This window comes from Hypanus sabinus, chromosome 6 (assembly GCF_030144855.1).
Source record: "Hypanus sabinus isolate sHypSab1 chromosome 6, sHypSab1.hap1, whole genome shotgun sequence".
Taxonomy (NCBI): Eukaryota; Metazoa; Chordata; class Chondrichthyes; order Myliobatiformes; family Dasyatidae; genus Hypanus; species Hypanus sabinus.
Window position 1 is genome coordinate 27,671,510 of NC_082711.1, and position 13,045 is coordinate 27,684,554.

Here is a 13,045-nt window from a genome sequence, read left to right on the forward strand (position 1 = left end):
GACTTTAAAGTGTTTAGGAATGGAGCGTGGATCAATTCAGTGTGTGCTTGCCTTCTCTTGGAAGTTTGCTGATGCACTGAATCAGATTAGTGGATTTAGCAGGATAGTAGGGTAGATGTTTCCTTTAATTTAAGATGTTTTTTGTGGTACTGACCTTTTTGGGGTGTGTGCAGTATGGTATTTGGTTATCATCAAATTGTAGCATAAGTGAGAAGAGCTGAAAGTTGAAGGAAGTTTTATTAATGCTGGACCTGTCTTGATTATATAGGCTGCATTTTAAACTGGTATGTTACTTAATGGTATATCTGCAACTCTTTTCGATCAGTATTCAAAATGTAATCAGATGTCACCTTTTGTTTTCAGTACAATGTGTGTTTTTGAGAATAGCTTTATTTGTCACTTGTACAATATATCGAAACATACAGTAAAATGCATCATTTGCATCAAATCAGTGAGGATTGTGCTGTGCAGCTGATGCACCATCAATAAGTCTTGGAGACATGAGGCGAACAAGCAACAAATGACCACCACACTACATCCTGGAGACTGAGGCCGGGGCTGTGTCTCCAATTGCCTTAAAACCGGGGTCCGTGGGAGGAGCCACAGGAGCAGTCAGCAGGGGGGCGTGTCCAGACAGGTATCTGCAGCTCACCACAGCGACCACGTCAAAATATAGGAATAAAATAAAAACACAATATTCTGTTACAGTGGCATGCAAAAGTTTGGGCACCCCGGTCAAAATTTCTGTTATTGTGAATAGCTAAACTAGTAAAAGATTACCTGATTTCCAAAAGGCATAAAGTTAAAGATGACACATTTCTTATAATATTTTAAGCAAGATTACTTTTTTATTTTCATCTTTTACAGTTTCAAAATAACAAAAAAGGAAAAGGGCCTGAAGCAAAAGTTTGGGCACCCTGCATTGTCAGTCCTTAGTAGCACCTCCTTTGGCAAATATCACAGCTTATAAACACTTTCTACAGCCAGCTAAGAGTCTTTCAATTCTTGTTTGGGGGATTTTCGTCCATTCTTTCTTATAAAAGGCATCTAGTTCTGTGAGATTCTTGGGCCGTCTTGCATGCACTGCTCTTTTGAGGTCTATCCACAGATTTTCGATGATGTTTAGGTTGGGGGACTGTGAGGGCCATGGCAAAACCTTCAGCTTGCGCCTCTTGAGGTAGTCCATTGTGGATTTTGAGGTGTGTTTAGAAACATAGAAAATAGGTGCAGGAGTAGGCCATTCGCCCCTTCGAGCCTGCACCGCCATTTAGTATGTTTATGTGGGGGGAGGGGGGAATGTCTTTGTTTCTTGACACAGGTTCAGGTGGCAAAACTTCGTTACAGAAATTTACAATATAGGTCTGCATTTTGCAAAATATGAATAGTGTTATTTGGGCACACTGATTCTGTCAAGCAGAAAATAACCTCTCAATGGTTTCTCTTTTGACTTTGTTCACCTCATCATGTCTCGTGAAGATAGCTGGCTGATTTTGAAATTTTTTATTAGTGAAACCTTTTTACTGGGCATCTAGAGATGTGGCTCATTAGCTCCTCACTAACAGCCACTGGAATCAGCAGTGAGAAAACCCTTTATTGACTCATATAGGGTAGATACGATACGACTTGGATCCCACCAAACCCATGAGGTTGGGATGTCTTGACCACCCAAATGCCGATTTGTGTGAATACTGTGTACAGTAATTTACTGCTCCTATGAAATTGCCTGGCAGCTAGACATAACAGAACCGTGCGCCACAGACACACATCACAGGACACATAAAAGACGAACAATGTAGATCACCAACATTTCATTTGAAGTTGCACTGATGATGTTTCCTAGCTCGGTAATGAAACGTCTGCAAGCTAGCAAGCCAGCTCAGCGAGCTACTCAACAGCAACTAGATACAATGATAATGTATATTTATGAAAATTAGCTTAACCAAACAGTTATTAAAGAAAAGGAAAAAAAAACACATAAGGGCCTATCAAAACTAAATAGTCAAATGTGCACAGATTGGAGCTCAAATCACCAACACATGTTCAACTCATATTTACCAATCCCTGGTGGAATTCCCCATTTTGGGCTCCATTCCCGCTGGATCCAATCCTACGGCTGGTGCTATTGAGCTGCTTCTCTCTCCATTTCCCACTGAAGGAAAACCTCGACCCACCTCAGTGTCCATCACAAAAATCTCTCCTGCAGTGTTCTCTGGAACCTTCTCCCAGTTCCACCATCCTGATTGGATGACGCAGCATTCCTAAACATTCCGTATCTTTAATGTAACCCAAATACTATCAGCGGAACATGCTGCTTCGACAAAAAACCATTATATGAAGTACCCTACAACATTAGCAGTAAAATCATAACCAGGGCATTACATTTGTAAACTGAAAAGTGCTTTGTGGACATTCTTTGGGCAAGAGATAATTGCTTGATCAAGTGGATGGGGAGCTGAAAGAGAAAATGGTATATATCTTAATCACAGAACAGAATCTATAAGCTATTAAATCAGAGTGGTCTTAATTTAAGGACTTAGTAATGGAATGGGCTGGTCAGCCCTTTTCTATGTTCTGCCTTTCTATCCGATCTGTGCCATCATTCAGTATAAGCCTATTCAGCCTCTGATTTGAAAGAATTTGTCCCATTGAAGAGTTTACTATTGCTCTTTTTCAAACAATTCAATTTAAGCTAATTTTAACAGTTTAATTGAAGGACAAAGAATCAACAGGTGTTCAGCTCACTTCTTTGGGGCTTTTCTCAACTCATCGCTGAACTGATTGTGTGGCTGTGGCCTACAGCCACTGGGCTCCTGAACTGGCTCCATGGCTGAGAACTCAATTTGGGGGACCCTGCAGTTCATGTTCTGTGTATTATGATTACTTTTTAATTGTTTACATGATTTGTTCTGTTTTTGCATGTTGGATGTTTGATGGTCTTTGTTGTATGGGTTTTTTCATGAGTTATGTTTTTTGTTTTGTGGCTGTCTGCAAGAAGATGAATGTCAAGGTTGTATATGATACACATGCTTTGATAATGCACTTTTGAACTTCTTGATTATGGGTAATATTTTGTTCACTTAGTAAATGAAACAAAAGTTCTTGTTAATTCTGAAATCTATAAAAAACTATTTGAAACCATTATTAAAACAGCTTTTTACTCCTCTCAACATCACACACAAAATGCTGGTGGAACACAGCAGGCCAGGCAGCATCTATAGGGAGAAGTGCTGTCGACATTTCAGGCCGAGACCCTTCGTCAGGACTAACCAAATGGAAAGATAATAAGAGATTTGAAAGTAGTGGGGGGAGGGGGAAATGCGAAATGATAGGAGAAGACCGGAGGGAGTGGGATGAAGCTAAGAGCTGGAAAGGTGATTGGCGAAAGTGATACAGAGCTGGAGAAGGGAAAGGATCATGGGACGGGAGGCCTCAGGAGAAAGAAGGGTGGTGGGGGGGGGGGGGAGCACCAGAGGGAGATGGAGAACAGGCAAACAACTAAATATGTCAGGGATGGGGTAAGAAGGGGAGGAGTGGCATTAACGGAAGTTAGAGAAGTCAATGTTCATGCCATCAGGTTGGAGGCTACCCAGCCGGTATATAAGGTGTTGTTCCTCCAACCTGAGTTTGGATTCATTTTAACAGTAGAGGAGGCCATGGATAGACATATCAGAATGGGAATGGGACGTGGAATTAAAATGTGTGGCCACTGGGAGATACTGCTTTTTCTGGTGGACCGAGCGTAGGTGTTCAGCGAAACGGTCTCTCAGTCTGCTCCTCTTTAAGGTTTCTCGTGGGATTTACTCCAGTATTTGTTGTTGAAATTTCATTATTTAAGGTGCACATTTGAAGAAACCTGTGGTTGTCTCCATTTAATGTGTGTTTAAAAGTTCATGAGTAATTGAACTGACTGGTTCAGTACCAAGCCTTGATTAATTGTGTGTAATAGTAAAGTAAATGCATTAGACACTGGAAAAGGCTTGGGTAAATAAAGCAGCAAGAAAGACCAACAGTCCTGGCTGGAACACTTATTTAAATTCTGAGTAGGTGTTGGATTGAGCTCAGCTGTGCAGATTTTTAATTGTAACTTGGATTATTATTGTCACATGTGCCAAGGTACATTGAATGCCATTAGTATGGATCATTTCATTACACCAGTGCATTGAGGTAATATAAGAGAAAACAACAGCAATGCAGAGTAAAGATGTTACAGTTAGAAAGTGCAGTGCAGGCAATGAAGTGCAAGGCCATATCGAGGTAGATTGAGGTCATGAGTCAATCTTTGATTAGGGATTGTTTTGTCGTCTTGTAACAATGGGTTAGAAGCTGCCCTTGAGTTTGCTGATAAACTTTTGATGGGAGGAGGGAAAAGAGAATGTCCATGGTGGGTGGGGTCTTCAATTATGCTGGCTGCTTTATTAAGTACAGACAGAGTCCATGGAGAGAAGGCTGATATCCATATATTAATCTGTGTTCACAACTCTCTGCATTTTTTTTGTAGTCTTTGGTGGAGCAGTTGGCATACCAAGACATGATGCATCCAGATAGGATTTATAATCATTTAGTACGTTTATAAAAATTGATGGTCAAAGGTGTTGTGCCAAATTTTGCTATCCTCTTGAGGAAGTAGAGGTGCTGGTGTGCTTTCTTGGGTGTGGCATTTTACATGGTTGGAACAAGCTATCGGTGATGTTCACTCCTTGGAACTTGAAGCTCCTTATGCCCTTATCATTGTTGAAGTAACAGAAGTATGTTCCCTGCTGCTCTCCATTTCCTGAAATTAATGATCAGCTCTTTTGTTGGCACTGAGGGAAAAGTGTTGGCATGGTACTATGCACTGGGTATTCTATCTTCTTCCTGTACTTTTATTTGTTGAGATTCAGCCAACTTCAATAATCTCATCTGTAAATTTGCAGATGGAGTTAGAGCGAAATTTGACCATGAGGTTGTGAGTGTAAAGGTAATGAAGTAGGGGACTGAGGTTCTGAAAACAGCATAGAGTTGGGAAGGAAGCTGAGAAGCAAGATTTCAAGAGTAGTAATCTCGAGATTGCTGCCTGTGCCTTGCAACAATGAGGACAGGAATGAGGTGGCAGATAACTGGCTGAAGAATTGGAGCAAGGAGCAAGGATTCAGATTTCTGGATCATTGAGTCCTCTTCTAGGGCAGGTGTGAGCTGTTTTTTAAAAAAAGGGAAGGGTTGCATCTGAATCCGAGGAGGATCAATATTCATGTGGGCAGATTTACTAGAGCTATTGGGAATGGTTTAAATTAAGCATTTTGTGTGTGTTACTTTGATTTCCAGCATCTGCAGATTTTCTTTTATTTATGATAGTAATGGGGGACTTCAATATGCAAGAGGATTGGGAAAATCAGGTTGGTGTCAGTTCGCAAGAGAGGGAGTTTGTTGAATGCCTACGAGATGGCTTTTTAGAGCAGCTTGTGCTCGAACCTACTAGGGGAAAAGCTATCTTAGATTGGGTGTTGTGTAATAACCCAGATCATATTAGTTAGCATAACGTAGAGGAACCCTTAGGAGCCAATGATCATAGTATGATTAACTTTATTCGGCAATTTGAGAGGGAGAAGCCTAAGTCATATGTATCAGTATCGCAATGGAATAAAGAGAATTAAAGAGCTATGAGAGAGAAGCTTGCCCAAGTGGATTGGAGGGGGATACTGGCAGAGGTGACAGCAGAACTGAGATGGCTGAAGTTTCTGGGATTAGTTCACAAGGTGCAGGATAGATATGTCCCACAGAAGAAATTGTTCTCAAATGGCAGGGATAGGCAGCCGTGACTGACAAGGAAAGTTAAAGACAGCATAAAAGCCAAGGAACGGGCATATAAAGTAGCAAAAGTGAGTGGGAGGTTGGATGATTGGGAAGGTTTTAAAATCCAACAAAAGGCAACTAAAAAAGCTATAAGAAAGGAAAAGATGAAATATGAGGGCAAACTAGCCAATAATATAAAGCAGGATACTAAGATTTTTCTGTTATATAAAGAATAAAAGAGGTGAGAATTGATATTGGACCATTGGAAAATAATGCTGAAGAAGTAGTATTGGGGACAAAGAAATAGCAGATGAACTTAATAAGTACTTTGCTTCAGTCTTTACTGTGTAAGACATGGGGAGTGTACCAGAGGTCCATGATTGTCAGAGAGTAGGAGTGAGTGCCATTGCTATTACAAAGGAAAAATTACTTGGTAAACTGAGAGGTCTTAAGATGGATAAGTCAACTGGACCAGATGGACTACATTCCAGAGTCCTGAGAGAGGTCGCAGAAGAGCTAATGGATGCATTGGTCATGATCTTTCAAGAATCACTTTATTTTGGCATGGTCCCAGAGGCCTGGAAAATTGCAAATGTTATTCCACTCTTGAAGGGAAGAAAACAAAAGAGAGGAAATTATAGGCCAGTTAGCTTTAACCCCAGTGGTTGGGAAAGTGTTAGAGTCTATTATTTGGGATGAAGTTTCAAGGTTCAAAGTCTGCATGGTTTCTGTAAAGGGTAATCTTGTCTGACAAATCTCTTAAATTATTCGAGGAAGTAACAAGCAGGGTGGACAAAGGGTAGGCAGTGGATGTCGTTTACTTAGATTTTTGGAAAGCACTTGATAAGATGCCTCACATGAGGCTGCTTAGCAAGATAAACTTCTGTGGTGTTTCAGGAAATGTACTGGCATAGACAGAGGAATGGCTGACAGGCAGGAGGCAGCAAGTGGGAATAAAAGGGGCCTTTTCTGGTTGGCTGCTGGTGACTGGTGGTGTTCCTCAGGGGCCAGTATTTGGACCTCTACTTTTCACATTGTCAATGATTTAGATAATGGAATTGATGGTTTTTGTGGCAAAGTTTGTGGATAATACAAAGATAGGTGTAGGGGTAGGTAGTGCTGAGGAAGTAATGCAATTGCAGCAGGCCTTAGACAGATTGGAATACAGTGTTTAGAAATGTCTGATAATGCATTTTGGTAAATGGAACAATGGTACAGACTTTTATCTAATTGGGGACAAAAGTCAAACATCAGAGGTAGAAAGGGATTTAGGAGTCCTTGTCCAAGAGATAATGCTGAGGCTTTATAAGATGCTAGTCAGGCTGCACTTGGAGTATTGTCAATGGTTTTGGGCCCTTTATCTCAGAGGGGATGTGTTGTCATTGGAGAGAGACCAGAGGAGGTTCACTGTGGACGATTCCAGGAATGAAGGGGTTAATGTATGAGGAGTGTTCGACAGCTTTGGGCTTGTAATCAGTGGAATTTAGAAGAATGCAGGGTGGTGGTGGGGGGTGGATCTCGTTGAAACCTATGAAATGCTGAAAGAACTAGATAGGGTGGATGTGGAGAGGTTCCCTCTGGTGGGGGTATTCAGAACTAGAGGGCACAGCCTCAAAATTGAGGGGCAAACTTTTTGAGCAGAAATAAGGAGTGATTTTTCGCCAAAGAGTGGTGAATCTGGAATGCTGTGCTACAGACTGCGGTGGAGGCCAAGTCTGTGGATATATTTAAAGTGGAAGTTGAGAGATTCCTGATTGATGGGGGCATCAAGGGATGTGGTGAGTGGGCAGGTATATGGGGTTGAATAGGATCTGGGATCAGCCATAACAAAATGGCGGAGCAGACTCAATGGGCTGAATGGCATAGTTCTGCTCCTATGTCTTAAGGACACAGCCTTGTGGCACCAGTCTTGAGGATAACTTTAAAATGTTTATTTTGAGGGTAGGCAGTGGCTGATATGTTACTGCCTATCCTTACTGACAGTGCTTTGTTGATGAGTAGGTCAGGATCCAGTTCCAAACTCGATGTTTTGGAGTCTCATATCAAGAAATTTGCAGATGAGTTTTCTTGGAATTACTGTATTGAAGGCAGAGCTGTAATCTATAAACACTAGCCTAACATAATCTGATTTCTGGTCAAAGTGGGAGAATAAAAGCTTTAAAAACAGAAGAATGGCATCAGAATGCCATCGCCTCCCTCTTGTGCTCTTCCCCCCTTTTCTTTCTTTTCTTTCATGGCCTTCTGTTCTCTCCTATCAGATACCCCCTTCTCCAGCCCTGTATCTCTTTCACCAGTCCTGCTGAAGGGTCTCAAATCGAAACATTGACTGTACTTTTTTTCCACAGATGCTGCCTGGCCTGCTGAGATTCTTAGCTGCTGCTTCAGTAATCTATTTTGCTCACTAAACTTGATGTGTGAACTGGAAAAGAATCTAAGTTTAAAGTGCTGGTGTTGGTTTGTTTTGAATGGGAACAATGCAAAGCTAGGGAGGAAGGAAAGAGAAAAGGTGTTGCTATAAAACTCCAAGTTAATCCTTGCTGTTATGGCTGTATGTGGATGTACAAGAGGTAATGGCACTAAGAAGGCCTGAAATTATTTTTAAGCAAATGTGCAATAAGACTGGCAACTTTTTCCACACAGTATTTGAATTTTTTCTATTTCTGGAAATTTGCTGTTGTCTGCTTTATGCTATCATCCAAGACCAATTTCTGCCAAAAAATCTTCGTAGGTTGCCTATGTATGTAATGGATTTGTCAATGATATGAGATAGCATGTTGAAAAAAAAGAAATTGGAAAGATTCCCATATCAGCTGTCTCAAATATCTGTAACATCATATTTTTCCATTGGTTCAGTGGGAAATGAGTTTTATGATAGCTGGTTATCAACTTTGACAGTTACTTTCATAAGATTCTGTCTGTTATAAAATTTGGCTATAAGTGTCATCATTGTACATGACCTTTACTATATTATTTATGCCAAAAGAGTTTCTCATTTACATTTAATTTCATGTAGAAAATATGGAATTTTTTTTAGGAGAATTTTGCATTTGCTGATTTAAATTTGGTCTTACTAATTCACTTTAGCTTATTACAAAAGTGAACTTGTCATGGGAAAAATAAGTAATACTTTAAAAAAAATAGAATTGATTCTCGGCAGGTAATTGACATTCTTTGTCAAAATCCCCGTCCATTAAAATTGCTTACAGTTTCTCCTTAAGGACTGAAGTGTATTTTTTATACTAGAAAACAAATTTGTATTTTCTATTTTCCAAGATTTCATTGGGCAGACAAATTTATTGTCATGAGTTAATTAAAAAAACATGAGAAAAATTTGAAATAATGATGCTAATGTCATGTAATTCTGTGCTTGAACTGACGCAATTGCAAAATAATATGTTTGAGCAATTATAACTATTCAGTCACTAACAAAGGCAGCAAAAAAAATAAAATTCATATGGTTGGAATGTTAGTATACTTCACAGATTTGTTCTTTCATATTCCTCATAGTCTGATAATTAAAATTTGTATGAAACCAAGCTCTTCTCATTTTTATTTCCCAATTTTCTTTCGATTTATAACAAGTTTTGTACTGAGCATCATACTATGTTTGTAGTCAGAAAATGATTAGCCATAATAAATTATTGTATATGGCATAGGATTGAGTTGATTGTCTGCTGGGGAAATTTTTGAATTTAGAATTTAAATTAGGCCTTTCGTAATTTATAAATGTTTCTGACAATATCTTTTCTTTCAGACTTCTTTATAGTTTGGCATTTAACGCACGATTCATGCGTCACCTTTGGAATTTGATTACATCTGTAACAACAAAAATGATAACAGGGTAAGCACTTTTTGTGTTTGTATTCACCTTTTTTTGTGTTTTCTGTACTCTTAAATTTCTGAGATGTGGGCATATTTGACAAGGCCAGCTTTTTATGCCCATTCCTAATCGTCTTGGAAGATGTTGGTGAGACATTGCTTTGAGCTGCTGCTTTGAAGGCCACTTTGAAGGTGCTTAAGTTATTGCTGGTGGAGAGTTCAAGGGGTGAAGTAGTTCAAGAATTCTGAGTTGTACATAAAATTTGCATCTTTTGACATTCTTATCTGCTGCCTGCCTATGTCTTTTTTTTGCATGATATGGGTCACAGGTCTAGCTAAGTATCTTGCTGAATGACTGCACTACAGATGCACCTGTTCTTAAATACTTAATGTAACTCATTGTTCTGATAAGCAATTTTGGTGCGTAAAATGCTCTTCTTAATTTCAAGGATTGAAATCTGGTTCTGTTGGCATCTGTTTACCATTGCACCTTTAAGTCCTATTTGTTTTACAATTGCTTTTCTGTTGACCCTGTGTTATGCACAACTGTTTCATTAAACCTATGCAATATAGAATCTGGCTCAGGTGAATCATATTAATTAAATAAAAACAAAGATTCGCTTTTTGGGCAACACAAACAATGCTGGAGAAACTCAGTAGGTCAGGCTGCATCTGCAGTCTCATATCTCTGATTAGCTTTTTGAGTAATTTGTAAACATGCATCTAAAAGCACATGACTGTTTCAAACACCTCATAAATGACTATTCACAAGCTGAATCAGATAAAAACATTACATGTTTAACAGGTATAATACCCGCAAAATGTAGTGTAGTAGCTCAGCTCACATTTACTTCAAGGATTTTAGGGAATAGCAACACACACAAAATGCTGGTGGAACACAGCAGGCCAGGCACCATCTACAGGGAGAAGCACTGTCAACGTTTCGGGCTGAGACCCTTTGTCAGGACTAACTAAAAGGAGAGATACTAAGAGATTTGAAAGTAGTGGGGGGAGGGGGAAATGCGAAATCACAGGAGAAGACCGGAGGGGGTGGGATGAAGCTAAGAGCTAGAAAGGATAAGTTTTCTTTTATCAACTATCATAGCTTCTTGAACACCAAGTTACAAAAACAAGTTCCAGTTATGTATCTTCATTTAAAATATTGCATGGGAATTAACAGAAAAAACGTACTGTAGGACTGTGCAGAGTAATTCGGGCAGGGGACCTTAAGCCCAGTTTAAGATACGGGTGTTGAGGAGCTTCTTAGAGGAAGGGGGAGAAGCGTACTCATTTGCTTATGCAATACATACATATGCCACTATTTACCTAGTTTTAAGATAATTGAATAATAAGTGCAGCTTCTTTAGTTTTCTGTATTAATGGATTCCTTGGCATCAACTAATGTTATTTTGATAGGCATGAAATAAATATTTCACCAGGTTTAGAATTAAGTGGCTAGTCTCATGATAAGGAGTTACTGAAGCATGCGATGAGAAGGAATAGCAGTGGTTAATCCTTAGAATCCTCTGTTCCAGAGAACTGTGAATGCTGAATCATTTCACACAGTTGGATTTTTTCAATCATATAGAACTGAGGTGATGGGTATCTGGCAGAAAAATGAACTGAGACCAAAATCAAATTAGTCTTGTTATTGCAGGCTCAAGCAGGATGTATCACCTTCTCCTACTCCTATTTCCTGTTCCTATAAAAATATATTATTGTGATATATCATTTTTAGAACCTGAATGACAACACTTTTCGGACTTTTGGGTCTGAATTTGCAACACTTTGAACTGATGAGTCATAATACTATGAAATTAATATATTCAAATACTGTGTGCACTAAATCGTTGCTAAATGTTTTAAGTATCCTTTATACTCCCAAATTACTACATCCACTTGTATTTGGAGCTCTGCTTTCACTGTCAATTCTGAATTACATGACCGTATGGGTAACCTTAGCAATATTAAAGAAGGGTTTTAAGCTGTGTGCGCTGTAAAAAAAAATGTCATTAGCCAGTTCTTCAAATAGAAAGATTAATTTGACCAGTTTGAGGGCAAGCAAGATTTTAGAGAATTTTTTGTTGGACTTAGTTTTTGAAACAACTACTGAGTCCTATATCAAAAGAGGCATATGCTTTAACTTGTATAATGTTTACATGACCTAGATAAACCCAAGTCATTTTCATATTGGGACTTATTTGCTTAAAGAAAAGTCATATTTACAGTAATTCATTTTCTATTCAGTGGTGTTTCCTAGAGGTTAAGTTTGGGGGTTTGATAGAGAGTGCGGCAAGTTTCTATTTTCAGTATAGCCTTCAGGAGACTGAAAAATTATTCTCTTTCAATGTTGCACACTTTCCTAAAGGAGCTGATCCCTTTTATTGATGTCTAGTATTAGCTAACTTTCCTCTTGCTATTATGAGAAAAGAAACAAATCCAACATTATTTTTGTAGCAACTCTCGAAAACCTTACTGGGACAATTGTTTTTTCCTGTTGTGTATTACTAATTTTTCCACTGATTAGATAAAGAAGATACATTTTCAGATATCAACTGGCCTATTTTGTATAGGTTTTGATCATTTTATTTGTAGAATAGTATTTTAATGATTGTGCTACATTTATCAGAATTTCTTCATTAACGTTATGTTTTTGTGCATTTTAGGTCTTTGGTCCCTTTGCTTCATCTCATCTCACGAGGCTCTCCAATGTCACTTGAGGACTCTCATCGGATCATACCTCTCTTTTACCTCTTTAGTTCCCTCTTCAGCCATTCCCTTATTTCAATACATGACAATGAATTCTTTGGAGAACAAGCTCAAGGAGGTAACGTGCATAAATGGAACATAGCTTAAAATAGTTTTTTTTTCCACAGTGCTAAGCTGCTACAGAAGATATTTTTAAGTTGAATCATGTACCGAAATGATAAGCATATATACCTTATTTTTTCCCCTTATAGCTGTTTTGCCATAAATGCCAATGTTAATTCTGGGGAGTATTTGCTACTTTTTTTTTCATTCCTGAATCGTACTTTGCACCAAAGCTTATTTAAAAATTATTATTATTAGGGTACCTTGTCTTCTCCCCCACCCCCATCTTGCCATAATTGAAAATCCTAAAAGACTGCAGATGCTAGAAATCTCAAATGGAAACAAATGCTGGGAACAGTCAGCCAGTAATGCAATGTCTATGGAAAGAGAACCAGTTATGTTTCAGATTAAGGATTCTTCATCAGAACTCATTGTGAAAACATCACAGCCAAGCTCTGCTTTTGTCCGATAATCCTTCTTGAATGTTTTAGTTAAGTACTGGATAATATGGCACAGCATGTTTGCTTTTCCACGTTACTTGGTTATTGAGTTCTATTGTTACTTTTGCATCCATGTTTGTGTGTTATTTTAACTTAATTTCTGGGATGAATGCATACTGGCAATGCCAGGATGTGTTGCTCATTTA

The 13,045-nt window shown here is 38.8% G+C and overlaps 1 protein-coding gene across 1 annotated transcript in view; it reads left to right on the forward strand.

Moving 5' to 3' along the window:
* Positions 1-13,045, forward strand: part of ube3c (ubiquitin protein ligase E3C) — a 153,679-nt gene that overhangs the window by 48,502 nt on the left and 92,132 nt on the right. Inside the window, exons 12-13 of the mRNA XM_059971878.1 lie at positions 9,524-9,610; positions 12,255-12,415. Of these exons, the coding sequence (XP_059827861.1) occupies positions 9,524-9,610; positions 12,255-12,415 (248 nt within the window). The remainder of the gene's footprint in view (positions 1-9,523; positions 9,611-12,254; positions 12,416-13,045) is intronic.